We start from the raw sequence: 18,029 nt of genomic DNA on the forward strand, positions 1-18,029 counted from the left end.
ATGGCTGTCTTGGGCTCCACAATGCTGCCACACAGTTCACCAGCTCTCCCAGCAATGGCAGCGCACCACTCTCTGATGCGTTCATCCCCGCCAAACCTAGTTCTTCATCAACAGCAGCAGCAACATCATTTACACCAACAGCAACATCATCATCAACAACAACAACAACAACAACAACAGCAGCAGCAGCAGCAACAACATCACCACCAGCAGCAACACCAACAAATCCACATGCCAGTGGGTTCACCAATGGACTCGCAAATGAATCAGCAATTGGTTACGCCAATAAGTCCTTCAGTGAGTTCAACATCGAGTCAACATCTTATTAATCATCCACTGAGTTCACCTATCTCAATGCAGCAAGCCGCAGGCATGAATCTCAACCCGGCTCAACATAATCTAACTTCAGGTCAGGTTCATCAAGGAATGGTTTCGCCCCCTACAATGGTGAATGCGATCCCTCAACAGATTTACCCAAACGAATTGCCCCCCCGCGTTACAGCTTCTATCAACATGGGCCTGCGTCAAGCTATCAACATCACACCAACTACTATTGGTGATCCAGTGATGACGGGTCCTACGGAGGAGCCACAACACCAGAACCACCAGCAGCATCATCTTCAACAGCAGCCCTCAGAGATGTTACCCAGTTTTGGGACTTTTAATAACTCTCAAAGACCTTTGCCGAGCTTCAATCAATTCGGCATCTCGGGCTTCTCGGTAGGGCCCGAATCAATGCAGGCCGCTAGCGTGGGGGGGCTATGTCAGGAGGAGAGAACTTCTTCTCAAGGCAGTTATTGTGGGGCGTGCTACGATAATCATAACGTATCACCCCCATATGAGACATTCACAAATTTGGATATTGCATCGGGGCCAATACAAAACAACAACGCCAACCACGGTATGGTAGCTGGAAACTATAATGTAAATGAACATCACTCTGTATATATAGCTGAACAAATGGCAATGTCGATACCATTAGTTGACGGTGAAAATCAATTATATTATCCGTTTGAAATAAACAATAATGTACCATATTATTCGATCAAGGAGCAACAAGAAAGAAATGCAAATCGCCGCCGATCGTCCGAACGGCATCATCAAGATTGTAAAGAAAATGGTGGCGAAAATAGTCAAAATAGAAAAGAGAATGAACCGAATACGATAACTCACCCGTCCGGTAAAATAAAATATGTTTGTAAAAACTGTCCAAAAACTTTTAACAAACCGTGTTACTTGACGCAGCATAGTAAATGTTTCCATGCCGGAGACAGACCGTTTAAATGTAGTATTTGCGGTAAAAGATTCTCCAACGAGACACAGTTTCTCAAACACCAGGTAAAACACGGAAATGAGAAACCCTACAAGTGCGAAGAATGTCCAAAACAGTTTAACCACAAAACGGACCTTAGGCGGCATAGTTGCCTTCACACTGGGAAGAAACCCTTCGTTTGCACCATTTGTAAGAAAGGTTTCATCAGGAAGGATCATATGGTGAAACATATGGATACGCATAAGAAAAAATCTTACAACAAGCATAACAACAATAGAAAACGCGACGGAGATGGCAGCAACAGGTATTCCAAAAATGCGTCCTCCTTTAGAACGTGATCAAAAATGTTTCTATGCTGCATATTCAATCATAAACAACGGTTATGAAAACGGTAAATATGATTCTAATTATGAATTGAACAACGATGACGAACATTGGCTAATCGTCAACGTGAGAGAACAAAATTGATTGCCTGACTACGGAATTTAACTATGGGTCGATACTTTGAGGTACTTCAACGTTTTCTCATTGTAAGTCTTTTTTTTTTCATTTTTATTAGATAATCAGATTTATAATTTTATTTGTTACATTAGACAAGTAATAAAAAACAAACGACAAAATTTGAACGAGTTGCGATTTTATTTTTTTTTAATGTTTTTTTTTATTTTTTGGACTTTTCTTATTTCGACTTTTATTTTTTTATCTTATCTTAAATTTACTTTTATATTTTTTAATATTCGAAGGGGCACGTCGACATCGCATAATTCATTAGACATTTTTTTTAGATTCGTGTTGTCAATCTTATTCGTCGAAAGAGTTATGATTTTTCGAACAATATCAATTCAATTTGTTTATAATTAATTTACTTTACATATCTAATAGAAAAGTTGCTCTCTCAAAATAGCCTCTCCGATCAATAAAATTTCGACTAAATCGTTCTTGTTAAGATTATAATAATGATCGATCGGGGATATTAAAAATTACTGCGACGTCTAACCTTCGAAAATTTAGAAACATTATAAATTTACAAACAAATCAAAAAAAAAAAAAAAATAAAAAATAAAAAAAAAAATAAAAAATTTTTGTAAAATTAAAAAAAAAATTACATAGAACACTTGTAAAAAGTTTGTATACAAAAAATACATATAAATATCTTTCGTTCAATGAACTGAACGAAGTTATATCGAAAAAAGTAAAATAGATCTAAAACGACACCCTAAAATTATTGATAAAAAAAACGTTGAAAGTAAAGTTAGACATCAATAGTTTTCTAATCGATCATCACGATTACGATGAAAAGATAATATCATTACTTGCAACATTTTTGATTGAAAATAATTTTTTTTGTTTTTTTTTTTTTTAGCCAAATTAAAAATACTTCTTCGAATAGGCGCAAATCTTGGAAAATATTGAATTTTTTTTTCTTACAAAATTTTCCGAAAATTCCAAGATGATAGTCGGCGTCTGAGTGAACTTTTGAATACGATTTTTTTTTTCTTTTTTTTTATTATCGTGTATATTTTTGTATAATTATACATTAGAAAAAATTTTACTTATATTTATATATTAAGTAATTTTTTAGACCCTTCTTGGACAAATCATCATTTTTCAAATAAAAGTTAGGCGGGTTTTTCAAAATTTTTATTAATTAGAGTTTTTGAACGTTGAATAAAATTTTGTCTAGAGGAAAAATAGAGTGAAAATTATTTGAATTTCGTAAAGTAATTATATAGGATATTCACATCTATGCTTCCGATTTGTATGACAAAATTTTATAAAATTTGTTTCTCTTTTTTATTTTTTGTGTAATTTAATTATGTTGATTTTTATGTGAATATATAAAATATTTCAATTATTAATTTGTTACATTTGTTAACCTTTGGATTTGTTATTTCATGTGTAGTATTTAGTATGATTTACGATATTCAATCTTGATTATCATGAATTTTAGTTTCAGTAATTTGTCATGAAATAAACAAATGAAATTTAAATAAAAAATAAAATAAATTATTAATTAGATTTCTCTTTAAATTGTTGTTATAAGTATATTCAAAATTTGTTAAATAAAATTGAATCGTTTTAACATTCTATTATAATTGAGAAAAATTATTAATCGGAAATTTAGTGCAAATTATTTCAAGAAGGGTCACATTTTTGTCGTTTGTTTTTATTATTAATCCCTAAAATTCATTTCTCTTAAAGAAAGAAAATAATTTAATATTATTTGGAGAAAAAAAAATTGTTTAATTCGTTTGAGTGATTTTATAAATCAAAATTATAAACGTGGGGTTAATATTTTGCTTTATTTTCTTTTCGAAAAAAATTGCAACTCGTTCGATGTAGATATAATTATATGTAACTATAGATTAGGTCGATACAAAACAATTAGAATTTTTTTAAGTTTTCGTCAAAAATTACAATAGAGAAATTATATTGATCTGCATTATTGAAAAATATTTTCTAATTTACATTTTAAAATTTATTAGCGAAACACATGAACAATCAAATTTTCGAAATTTCCTTTAATAAAATCTATAAATGAAAACATTGAAGCAACATAAGCTTATCAAAATAGAAATCATGTTTCTGATAAGAAATAGAAATTTACAATTAGGTTTTCAAAATATAACTCAATCATGATTTTACAAATTTCATAATAGAATAAGAATATTTTAGATAAGAATGATCTCGAATGTCTTTTAATTAAGGAACTTAACGAAAAACTTAACGCATTCGACAGTTCAATTGACATTCGAATCATGAATATCTAGAAATTCAGTAAAAAGAAATAATTACAAGATTATGTATGTGTACGCATTATAGCAAAATAGTTCCTATTTAATATTAATTTTTCAATATTACTTTAACGTAGAATTTAATTATAATTTTCAGTTAATTAATTTCTCAGCAATATTAAATAAGAAACAAATTACATTTTAAGAAAGGAATTTGCTATAGTTACGAAAAGAATTTCATTAAGATATAGCTGTTTTCATATTAGAATTGGAATTAACACTATTATATTAGAATCAAGTTTTTATATAATTGTAAATAATAATATTAATACTAGTAATATTAATAATAATAATCGTTCTTCTATGATTATTTTATTAATATGTATTTAGTTAATATAGTTTAAGATTATTTGTATTTGCAATTATAATTATTCATTATTTTCTTGATCGTAATTAGAATTATTCATTATTTTCTTGATCGTAAATTAGAGAATTTTCATTCCAAAAGAAACAATTTTCATTCAAGGAAAATGATTTTCGAAAAAAACACGATTTATCACTTTTATTTTTTGTTTTAGTATCATCAAAATATAAGGTGTATTAACAACTAATAAATATTAACGACACATTGACTATCAAACCTCTTTTAAGAGTGTTTTAATTATACAACAATGGCATAAACAACCAATGTTGGCCATTAATGACAAATGCAGAATTTAACGTGTTAATAATTACTATTATAATTATTTTTTGATTACTTGATTCTCTAAGTGTTTCTACTCCAATTCTATTTAAAAAATTTAGCATAAATAAATATATGTATATTTCAATCAAAATCATATTTGTGCAGTAATGTATGTAATAAGCAGTAAATATAAGAATAGAATGTGTGTATTAAGTATGTATATTTATACATCTATATATTGTAGATTGAGATAAACATATTATACATTTAACATATAAATATATATATATATATATACATATAAATAATATATAATAAATAGCAAAAAAATAATAATTCTAAATGTAATAATTAACTATGATTATATACACAATATTTAATATAATAATTAATAATAATAGTAATATATAATATTAATATTATTAATAAAATATGTATATTATTATTATTAATTTTATATTATTTTATTATATATTATTTATATATATATATAATATATACAGGAAGTGTTAGATACATGAGAAGTAGGACACTTAAATATTTTCTTTTCTTATAATTGAATAAAACAACTTCAAAAGGGTGAAGTTGCACTATTGGACTATTATAACTAAAATTTAGTAAAAAAATGATCTTAAAGACAAAAATATTTTAACTGTTAGATTTTCTCTTCATACGTTTTCCCTTAAAGTTTTTTTTATACAATTGTAAACAAAGGAAATATTCAAGTGTTCTGCTTCTCTCTTTATCTATTAAATAGGATGCTTGAAGGTAATCAGACATATTTGAAAAGAAATGAAAAAAATCATTAATTTGATATTTAAAAATTGTAAAAAAATGTCAACGAAAAATGTATCTCATAATAAAAAATTCATGTTACATGGCAGGCAAATCATATGAAAACGTGTTAAAAATAATACAAAGCATAAATTAATGAAATATCTTTTAATTACTCTTATTCTAACCAAACGCATTTCATTCCATTTCTTTTTTCGACTTAAAAATAAATATTGCCGATTGTCTGATTACCGAACGACCCTTTGTATATATTTATATACATAAGTATGTATATAAGTATATTATCTTCATAGTTATAAGAACAAAAATATTAGTTATATAAGAAATTCATACAAAAGAAACATACGATCATAAATTTCATCAGATTTTTTTCCGTTTTTTTTTGCTCATAGTTTAATTATAGTGAAGAAAAAAAAATAATAATAATACGAGAAACGATAGATATAAATAGCGTACTATTGAATTATATAGAATTCTTGCCATTTTTACAACGTAATTACACCCAAACCAGACTACCTCAAAATATCAGGAATATAAACGATCATTATAAAAAGTAAATAATAATTAATATAATTACAATGCAATAATAATAATAACGATAATAGTAGTAATAATATAAATATTAATATTAATAATAGTGAATATATCTATATACAGGAATATATAAATATATAAATAAATATTATTATTAATATTAACTATAGTATATAATTACGATAATGTGTAAAAAGTAAAAATAGTCGCAATCAAAAGCGAGAACAAAACAATTTCTTTCTTACATTTTTTGTATCTCATCGTGTCATTCTCATGCAACACCTTATAAAACATTAAAAAGAATCTAAAATAGTGGAAAGTTTCGAATCACTATTTAAAGCATTATCTCGACAAGTTTTATTAGCAAAAATTAATCGTTACGGTATTTTTTCTTCATTTAACAAAATTTCAACCAAAATGATACGAAATTAAAAACACGCAAGAATGTGGGAAAGAATGAAACGGAAGAACAAACACGCTTGTTGTTCTTCTTCTCGCTTAATTTTCCTGATATTGTTCCCCCTCGCTCTGCCGAACCCCCCTACCCTCGAGATTATGATTATAATAAAATCCGTTATATGCCCGTAGTTACGGCAAACAGTTTTTATTTCTGTAAAGAATGATAAATAACAAAATAGGAGGGGGGAAGAAAGAGTGACCGTCAAAAAAGGCAAAATAAAAGGGGAGAAACAATTTATGACAAAAAGTGAGTGTAAATGAAAGATGCGTGTAAATGATAAAAAAAAAACATATCAAACAGTATTACTGTAAATTATGTTTTATTATTATCACGACGTATAATGATAATAATAGTTAATTTATACGCTCGTTTATTAGCATACTTTCATGAATATCAATCGTTAACGCATACATTTCTAAAACCATATCAATTGTATATCTAACAATTCGAGGATTGTGTAGATACAAATTTTAATTTAAATATGAAAAATGATGTGTACGATTGAAAAATAGACAAAATGATCATGAATTTTAACGATTGTTCATTTTCGTTTAGATTATATAAACAAATGCAGACTGTGATGATAGTTGAAATCGACTATCATAGTTAAAGTTATTATCTATTAATTAGGTTGTTGTTTTGATTAATTTATTAATTAATTAACCAAAAACCTGAATAGAACAAAAGAAAGTAATAATTGATCAATTTTATTACTTTTTTCGATCTTCTCATATATATATGACACGAAAAGAGGAAACGATAATGTTTTATTTTTGAATTTAGTACGTCGTACTAAAATTCTTTAAAATTATATTCACGAATGGGAAAAATAAAGATTGGAAAGCTGACGAAAGAGAAAGAGAGATGGGGAGAAGGGAATATGCATCGTTAGCAGTTAACCAAAAATAAAAAATTCCAAATTTAGAAGAAAAATAAAAATAAGCTTAAACAATAATATTGATAAAGGATGATAAAAATTATTATATTATCTTTCGTTCTATTCAAAACATTAAAAGCAAATACATTCGTTTGTACCGAATTAAGACATACGAAATTAATAATAAAAAACAATAGTCGAGAATACTCGTTTGAGAATTCTACCGTAAAAAACAAATTGTTAAAAAACAAAATAATACAACAAACGATGTATATATGTACATAATTATATTATTATATCAATTTATTTTGTTTTATATATATTTGTTAGTGTTAAATCAGATGAAAATAATTATTGAACTATCAGTTACTATATTATTATATAGAATTTAGTTAGCTAATTTTTTATGATATAATGTTTTAACATTATTTTGGTATTTAGTTCCTTTATAATAATATTTAACAATTTTATGTTAATTATCATTTACATTTATAACAATTTTGCAAGTTCGTCTATAGAAAGAAAAAAAGGATAAAATTAAAATTAAAATACAAGTATTTGGTAAACAACAATTTTTATAAATCAACAAAGAAAAATCATCTCTATACTTCTCAAAATTTTCAATTAAACAAAATATTAGTAGATTTAATTTTATTTTTTATTTTATATTTTAGTAATAGATATATATTTTTTTCAGTTCTAATTTTTTTCTTCGTTCGTATTAATTTTTATTTTTTTATCGCAACCAATCATCAAATTTCGTTTTTCATCTGCAAATGATTTCGATCTTTCCCCGTCGAAATTTTTATATTTTATTCGATTTGTTATTTCTTTATTCAATATTCTCATTAATTGGATGATTTTCAGTATCGATTACTAAGAAACAAAAAGTTCATTAATATTTGATTTCAGAACCAACTTAACTGCCAATTATTTTTTTTCGTATAAGAAACAATTCTACGAACTAGACAGAAAACAAGTTCTTCTCTGTTATCGCGATCGATCGATCGTTTGATATATTAATCCGATCCTTCGATCGCGTTCTTTCGGACGAAGACAAAATTGTGTTCTTGAATTCATCATGTTCGGGCAGTGAACGGAAAAATTCAAGAACTTGATAACACGATCTTTTATTTTGTTTAAGTTCTCATTTAAGATCGAAAGAAAGAAAAGTAAAAATATAATCAAAATTGGTTAATTAAAATAAATATATAACATTTGAAGGTATATTAACTTCTAAATAAGAAAAGAATAAATATCAATATCGGTTTGTTAATAAACATAAGAAAACTGATTTATTGATAAAAGCAAAGTTGCTGTTAATGCAAAAAAATTGAACGAAAGATTAAACGAAGTTCAATATTTGCTTAAAGAAAAAACAAATTTATAAAATTTGTACAGTATAATATACCTATTTTTACGATACCATAAACACATACATACATACAGACGCAAACACAAATATTTTTTCCTGCTCGATCTCTCATTCCAGATCGAAAGGAAAAAATAAAAAAAAAAATCATAATTGGTCATTTAAAAAACAAATGTGACATTTGATTCGTCACTTGAAGATATAAATCTTCGAAATAAGAAAAAAATCAATATCGGTTTGTTAATAAACATAAAAAAAAACTGATTTATTGATAAAAGCAAAGTTGCTGTTAATACAAAAAAATTGAACGAAAGATTAAACGAAGTTCAATATTTGCTAAAAAAAAATGAACCAACAATAAAAACAAATTTATAAAATTTGTAAAGTACAATACAATGAACCAATTTTTGCGACACTTTACTTACAAACACACACACGCACGCACACACATACACAAACAAATATATAGATACATTTTAAAAAATCAACTTGTTTCTGGTATACACTTCTGTTTCTTAGTAATCGCACGCGCTCGCGCGTTTTCAACGGCCGGCCCTTTTATTGGCCAATTTACTTAATGACCAAGTACGAACGCACTACCACGTTGTAGTATAGCGTCGTACATATCATCGGCAAAATTCCATGAAATATCCATGAAATCTTACGGGGAATCCTTTTGCATCCCTTTCAATCTAACCCCCTTCCCTCCTATTCTTTCTTTCTTTTTTACCGCGTTTGATTGTATTTTTCTCTTCATTGCTTTTTTTTTCTTTTTTTTATATGGTTTTGACTTTTGTTTTCTTTTAACTTCACTCACAGCTATCACTCGTTCTTACGTACACCGAGTACCGCTCGTGCTCTCGTAACCTTGAACATTCTGTAATTTAGCAAATCGTTGCAGACTCGGGAGAAAGGAATCATTCGATTTGACCGTGCTCGATAATCTTTGAAAATAATCCTTTCTCTCTATCTTTATGTCTGTTTTTATCTTTCTTTCTTTTTTTTTTGTTGCGTTTCTTTTTCTTTTTTTTTTGTTGCGTTTCTTTTTCTTTTTTTATTTTCTTATTATTTTTCTATCTATTCTTTTCCTATTACGGGATGAAACAATATTGAAAAACGAACATTTGTATGATTTTTTTATCAATTATTTTATCTTATTTTATTTTATTTTTCTACCAATAATAATATTAATCGATAAGAATGAATATAATTATAAGTATAGTTATTAATGTTAATTTTATAAGAATACATTTCACGTCGTTGCGAATTGAGAAAGAAATAAAAAGAAATAGTATCGTTTTATAATAACAATGTTTCTTTCTGTTCCGTTTTCGAAATGATTTTTCTTATTAATTCGATGTGCTTTTTCAAGAACTTCGAATCCAATTTCGTCGAGCAAAGGATTATTTTTTAAATGATTTTGCTTTATTTTTATAAATAAAAAAATAATGTTTAAATGATTTATTACGTTCATTCGTTTCTATTGTTTACTTGAACAAATTTCTTTTATTAATTAAACGATTAAATGACGAAAAAGATTGCTAAAAATGATTATAAATTTATGATGCAAAATAATTTAAAAGAATGATCTGTTCAGAAACGAACGAATTTCAATGAAATGAATGATGGATTAATGTTCGTTTGGTTGTTTTTTTCTTTATCTGTCATTTGATCTAAAATTTTCCAGTAATTACAATATTTTATCATCTTGAATAAGAATAAATTAACGCTTGCTCGACGTTTTTAAAAAAATATAGAAAAAACGCACACACACACACACACACACACATGAATTGTCTCTGTAGTTGTTAGAATTACGTTAAGCAACACTTTTTACCTGATGACGAAGCAATATTGATGCAAATCAATGATTTGTTTAAGAATTAATAATAAATAATCTAACATAAGCGATAGAAAAGAAAAATCATTTAAACAAAAATGAGATTCCGATACTTCGTAAATATATAGAAAAAATGAATGGAAAGAATTTACTAGTTGTATGCACAAATTGTAAAGTAAATTACGTGTGTCTCTTAAATTTTCATCATTTATAATCTCAAATCGAGCACATACATTTGTTTTCTTTGTTCAATATAAATTATATATATATATAAATTTATGTATATAAAATAACATAAATGATTGGTATTAACAAAAGCAGTAAGAACATAGTTCTTTTTCTTCTTTTCTGTCTTTTTTTATTAACAAAAAACGCATCAGCCTGTAAGCGTTCGTTGATAAAAGACAAAGAAGAAAAAGAAAGGAAAACAAAAAAAAATAATATAAAATTCGATTACTGCTTTCCGTCTTGATGCATAAATAATTATAAATATATAAATTTAAATATACGCCATAATACACATACACACACAAACACATACGCGTACGAACGAAGCAAGATTTTCTTTTTCTATCGTAAAAAAAAAAATTGTGACGACAAAATTTGACTTTGAAATTTGATTACTTGTTCGATTAGAAACGATAGTTGACGATAGTTGAAAATCTATCGAGAATTGACCTTCGAAAAGGTGATCGCTTAAAATTATTAAAAAAAAAAAAATTAATAACTCATGTTACGTATGCAGCGATAAAATAATGCCATCCAATTGCGAATCTCGATCAATGTACATTAGAATAAGCAAGAACAACTTTTATTAAACATACGTAGTATACTTACTTACGTTTAATTCACGTATACACACACGGATACAGCATACAAATAGTACACAAACACAGATATAAACTCGATAACGGACAGAGATGAAACAATTTTATCTATTTATTTATATATTCATATAATAAATAAATAATTAAATGAATGAATAAATGAATAAATAAATAGAAATATATTATAAATAATTAGATAATTAAATTAGATAATAAATTAGATAATAAAAAAATAGAATATAAGTGAAATAAAATAGAAAAAAAAAAATACAGTTAAAATAAAATAAATTAAAATAAACTATAGTAAAATAAAATAAAATGAAAAATCTATTCTTCCTTTTGAGAGGAAACGCACTGCCGATTCAATATACAAGAAAATTTGAAAGAAAAATGATAAATGGATTAAATAAATAAAACAACAAATTCAATGGGATAACGATAATACAAATACAACGTTTGATCTATTATATAAAATAATTCACGTAACAAATTTCTTAACCCTTTGAAGCGTTTTATTCGTCAGAGATTAACATGTTAATAAACTATCTCAATGGAACGCCATATACAAATACCTCAGGATAACATGTACAAATGTTCATACATTTTCAGGATATTATCATAGAAATAAATAATATCCTTGTCACTATAATATGTCAGCGTTATTTTTTGTTTCTATAATCATTTATATCAATCCATTCCCTCCTCTCTTCTTTTCCTTACCTTTCTTCAGTAATCCAATATTCAGTACTGTCACTCGACCGTTCTAACAACTTATTGCGACCATACTCAACATTCATTTACGTCAGTAAGATAATTACAAGTATGCGTAATAGTTAATGGAAAGAGAGAGAGAGAAGAAATAAAAAGTGGTAAAACTACGTCAGAATCTTAGATAAAAACGTTAATGAATAACATATTTTGTATTCATCATTGATTTTTTATGACTAGTAAGTATACTGTATCTTTTAATCTTGAGAAATAAGTAGAGTACGAACGAAAATTCTCGATTAATTTATGAGAAATCTTAGAAAGTATTTAAATTATTATTATTATTATTGGGATAACTGATACCTTTATTTACATTTAAACTGTAATATAATCGACTTTTTTTTTTTGGTTATACTCGATGCTAAATATACAGTGAGGTAAATAAAAATATATTAAAGTATTTATAAAGTGTTCCTAATAAAATACTTATTATTATAATACTATTAATTATTATAAAATATTCAATATATTTATTTAATATTATTTTATTCCTTATAATCTTTTTTTTTATTCCCAATAATCTAATAATTATCTTGCCCTATTTTTATATTATATATTATTGTTTAAAATTAATTATTTTATTTTTTCCTCTCTTAAGTAATTAATTGTCCAAATATTATCTATAAGGAAACATTACTTTTGCTATATATTTTTCTAATAATATTAAAATTAAATCTTTGTATGTCAAAGAAAAAAAAGAAAAACAAAATTACATTCCAAACAATCCAATGCATCTTCGATTAATGGATATCCTTCCAAAATCGATTGGATATGGAAATTGGAATATTTTTTTTTTATTGCAAAAGAATAAACAAACGTCCTTGCTCATTTGTACTTATTAATTGTTACAGGAATCGCTAGTGGCTTAACATTACGAAGATTAACAGATCTATTTCTCTCTCTCTCTCTCTCTTTCTTTCTCTTTCTTGTTCGCATATCCTGTGATAAATAGCAAGATTACGAGACTACGTGTCGGCCAATGAACGATGCGCCGTTCCGTGGACCATATGTTCCTCTTCCAAGGCTGTGAGACCCTTTTGCTTCAAGTCTCTTCCTCTTTGATTTTCATCTCTTTCTCTCTCTCTTTCTCCTTCTTTCCTTCTTTTTCTTCCTTTTGCAACTCCGAGCTCCAGTTGTTGTTCAAATGGACATTGCCCAGTTCGAAACTACGAATCGAACGACTTTCGCAATGTCTTCTATACACTGAAACTTCATGTATTCGATTACACATACGAGAATGATTGAAAATAAAGGAGCGAAAGAAAGAGAGATAGAGTTCCAATTGAGACTTAAACGGGTCATTGAGGAATGAATGTTTCTATTCCAATCTCTATCCTCTTCCAATGTTAATTTAATTCCATGTTCTATTTCCTCCATTTTCTTAATTAAATTCTACTTTTATTATATTTTTATAAATAAATTATTATTATTTATTATTACTATTATTATCATCATCATTATTTTCCAATAATCTCTAATTTTATTTTATCCTATTTCCATATTAAATTTAATTATAATTTTTGATATCCGTTGTAATTTTGTTCTCTTATAAACTTTATTATTGTTTATCTATTTTTATTCTAATATTTTGATAATTTATATTCCAAACAATCGATTCGCCGGAACAATTTCTTACATTGGCTTTTTATTTATCTCTCAAGCAAGTATTCGAAGAAATGGTTGTTGTTTATCAACTACGATCTCGTGACATTTTAATACCAAGGAATAATTTCGACAGTCAAACATCTCTGCGCATGACTCTTGTGTTCATAACGCTAGCTTATATGTATACGTGTACACACATAAATACACTCGACTTTGCCTTTGACCGAAAAACGAAACAACTCAAGTTCATTTCACCAATAAACACCGACACGAGTATATATCACGAACGATTGAAGATATTATTAGTATTATAACTCTCTATTTCCTTCATCTATTTCGATCGTACTAATACCTAAACGATCAATCTATTATTTTATCCCTTCCTAATATTGTTAATAATTTTATTTGAACAAATAACATTTAAAAGTAATCTAACATTTGACTTTTCAGTTAATTCAAACATTAGAATTTAATCAATATTTTATTTTATTTTAATTGTTCCGTTAGAGTTAATTTTAATAATTCTATAAGTTGATTTATTCATTATCCGTTGATTTAAATTTCAACACAGTTCAAATCGTTGATTCGTGTTTAGTACTCGATTTTATTCGACGATGCGTGTTCAACTAAGATTTTTCCCACAGCAAAGGCATCTGTCGTAATGAGTTGCATCCTCACGTTCATTTCCTTCCTTCCTTCCTCTCATTTTTTATCTACTGACTTTTTCGGAAGAAGATATATTATATATTCTTACATGACAATGCAACTTCGTAATTTACCTTTTACAGCTTCCCGGTGCCCGTAGGATGAGACGTCGAATAAAAGAATCCCAGGATTAAATTTGAGATATGAGTTTCCTCTCAACCAGTAGTATCTATTTAAACGATAAAGAAAATCAAATTAGAATTCGATCGGAATTTACGATCTGACGATTCGATATTTGTATTTTATGTATTCGAGTATATATGTTAATGGTGTTTGTTTCCTTTGTTCTTTATATCCCCACCACTACCGCCACCATCTTTTTACCGTTCTCGAAATTGAAACTGGCGAAGAATACAAATGAGAAGAGTGACGAGTGTTTTTAAAACCATCCAAAAAATCTTATTTACCGTAAAGGCAAGTCCAAAGTCCATTTAACCACGTGGATGAACTAATCCGAGAAAGAGGAAGAGAAAGAGAAAGAAGGAAAGAAAAGAAGGAACGAATTTATTCGAGACAGAATGTTCTTTCCTTTTTAACGATTCAACGGTAGATGTTTTGTCCAAGATACTATTTCTAAGGGTCACCTGACAAATATTTAGCTTTATCGTGGGCATCATAAGTTATGGGAGACCGACAACAGTTCTGTGTGAGGTAGGTCTAGTACATAGGAAAACTTATTCCGAACCTTCTTCTCCGTTATATTAACTCCGAGAATAGGAGTGGTCGAATAAAATTATTGCTATGGTTTTTTTTTTAAAGCCCTCCCCTCCACCCTCATTCATTTTTCCTATCATCCAATTAACTTATATTAACAATATTTTATTTATTTATTTTTTGTTAATTATAGAAATTTGATAAAATTAAACTTATCGATGAATTAACAATTAGAAAATTCATAAACAACATTCTAATAAATTATGAATAAATTAAAATAATGTTTGTTTTTTTGTGTTAATATTTTTCCTTATTTTCTTTTTTTGAAGGCAACGTTTCGATTTGTTCAAGACATATGGGCAGCCACGGTAGATTAAAAAGAATTAGTAAAAAATCAGTGTACGGGATTAGTCATGTTCGAATAAGGAGGACCCCATAAACGTCATATGTCGTTTGATTTTCCACATTTTCCATAGCACCGTCCATATGGGAAATTTGTTCGACGTCTTTCTGACATCATGATGCTGTTACGTAAGTAAAAAATGATTAATATAAAAGCATAATCGATTGTTTTCGTTTCAGACGTATCTCTTCTTGTTTGAAAGGTGATCATCGTTCTGAGAAATGTAACGCAATTTATGATAATTTTATTCTTGAATTTTAAAAAGATCCAGATAAGCAATAAGATGACCAATCACGACAGATTAACTTCAATATTTCAAGCGAGTTAAACGATGATTTATTAATCAAACAAATCAAATTAAATTTGTTTGAATCTTTATCTACAACGGAAGGATTAATATTCATTCAAGAGTACGTAAAATCGTAATAAACTATCGTATCTAAAATATAAAACGTAAATTAATTTTTTTTACTAGCCGAATAAATTTTTGTTTTGCCAAGCAGTGTATGGATCAAAATACGTTTGAGAATACGCAAATGAGGATATATGTGTACATATATACATATATATATAGATGAATGGAAAATACGCGACAAACATCCACCAGTTAGTGAGACAACTAGAAAGGTGACTAGAAAGACGCGAGATGTGAGATCGACTGAATGTGGTAGCATCTGCCACTATCGTTTTGGAGTTTGCGCTTCCCAGGCTCCCGAGATGCACCTGGTCCTCCGTCTGGTTGCCGGTGCATTTGCTTCTCTTCTCTCTTTCTTCTTTCTTTCTTCTTTTCTTTATCTCGTTCTTTCTTTCCTTCGTTCGATGCGGATATGTTCTCTTAAACTTAAATTCAGTGAATAAGAAGGAGATAGAATAAAAACGAAAATAAATCGTAGGAAGGAAGTATCCTAAATCTGTAGAATAAAAATAAACCCACGCAACACACATCGTAGATAGGTGAACAATCCTTAAAATTGAAAAATCAAACTTATTTTCTTTTTTGTTTATTTTTATTGAAAAGTTAAAAAATCTTCGAAACTATTAAGAAAAATTATTTGTTTTTTTCTTTTTCTTTGAAAGACTCGAAATAAAAACTTATTTAATAGATTCTATAAAATGAGAGAACACGTATCCTTCGTGCAAGTATTATAGGACTGTGCAACATATGTTAAACAACAACAACAACAAATCTTGTGTGTTTTTTCACATTTATACCGTAGACGCATTAAAAAAAAAAAGGCTTTTTTAATGACTTTCTTTTTTAAATAAAAACAAAAAGAAAAATCTAGTCCATCAAATGATTCAATATTTATCTACCAATTACAATATTGTACAAAATCAATGTCGACAATCTTCTTAACAATTTTGAAATAATTTTTTAAACTTTTGACAAATAAATGAATTCATTAAAAATCGATAATTAAAAGTGCGAGTAATAAAAATTGGTAGATAAAATCGTATTTACTACCCCCACTGGTCGATTAGGGGGTTGGTTTCGATGCTCGTGCCGGGACCGAGAATGTGGCATTAGTAAAAACGCGATATTGTCTGACTCAACAGGTTGCCGAGACCCTAGAGGCCACCAACCACCCCCTGACAGCTACGGTGCGCCACCCCATCGACCACCCCATCAACCACCCTATGCGCCGCCTACACTCTACTCTGTATTAAATAAACCTGACGATGGGGTGATTTCTCTTTTTCTCTTTCTTCCTCTTTCTCTCTTTTTCCTTTTCTGTTTTTCCCTTTTTGTCAATTGTGAAAGGGAATCGGAACTCGTGTAATCTAACTTATCGGTCACCTAATCGAACGTTCCACCTTTATCATTTATGAAGAATTATATCAATTTCAAACTATTCATTTGGATCTATCTAATTTATCTATATTATTTGTATTATTATTTTTAGACATACAGGATATTTTATTACAAGTGGAACCTCCTTTAGAATTAAACAGAAGATACAAAACAAATAAAAACAAATAGTTCATATTAAGGTATGTCCTATATGAATTTGTTTCAAAGTTTTAACCGTTTTCCACAATACCGCTAATCCACTACAACTGATCTTCACAAAAATTGCATCAAGTGATCATCCTAGATTTGTATTTTTAAATTGTATTCTGCTTCACGCTAATATTTCTTTCAGAGAGAGATATTTCGTTAATTAAATTGAATTATTTTGATTAAATATTAGGAATGCAGGTACACAAATAAATTTGATAAATATATATATATAATATGCAATTTTCTAATATATTATTCTTATATGATTGAAATATCGAAGACATTTAAAAATAATGTAAACGTTGTTTAAACAAATATTGGAAATCTATTTAACTTAAAATGAAAATATTATTAAACATCTCTTATCTACAATTACACATGTTTATGTCTTTATATATATATAAAAAGGGAAGATATTATTTATAGAGAGTATATTTGATTTGTAAACTTAAGGTTTTTGTAGCTCACGCTTATCGCTAGCAAGTTCACGCTTA

The 18,029-nt window shown here is 27.6% G+C and overlaps 1 protein-coding gene and 1 long non-coding RNA gene across 3 annotated transcripts in view; both read left to right on the forward strand.

The window, feature by feature from the left end:
* LOC122523631 (putative uncharacterized protein DDB_G0282129) overlaps positions 1-1,869 on the forward strand; it is a 4,222-nt gene extending 2,353 nt beyond the window's left edge. The window contains exon 3 of the mRNA XM_043645526.1: positions 1-1,869. This exon is cut by the window's left edge and continues 1,638 nt beyond it. Within this exon, the coding sequence (XP_043501461.1) occupies positions 1-1,611 (1,611 nt within the window). The 3' untranslated portion in view covers positions 1,612-1,869.
* A 12,690-nt stretch (positions 1,870-14,559) lies between these two features.
* LOC122523634 lies at positions 14,560-17,222 on the forward strand. Of its 2 annotated transcripts, XR_006305340.1 has the most exons (4): positions 14,560-15,127; positions 15,460-15,943; positions 16,037-16,278; positions 17,091-17,222. It is a non-coding gene; the product is annotated as an uncharacterized LOC122523634 (long non-coding RNA). The 2 variants fall into 2 exon arrangements; XR_006305339.1 differs by lacking the exon at positions 17,091-17,222 and having other exon boundaries at positions 16,037-16,504.
* Positions 17,223-18,029: the final 807 nt, after the last annotated feature.

This window comes from Polistes fuscatus, unplaced genomic scaffold, assembly GCF_010416935.1.
Source record: "Polistes fuscatus isolate 324 unplaced genomic scaffold, CU_Pfus_HIC Scaffold6, whole genome shotgun sequence".
In the NCBI taxonomy this organism is placed as follows: domain Eukaryota; kingdom Metazoa; phylum Arthropoda; class Insecta; order Hymenoptera; family Vespidae; genus Polistes; species Polistes fuscatus.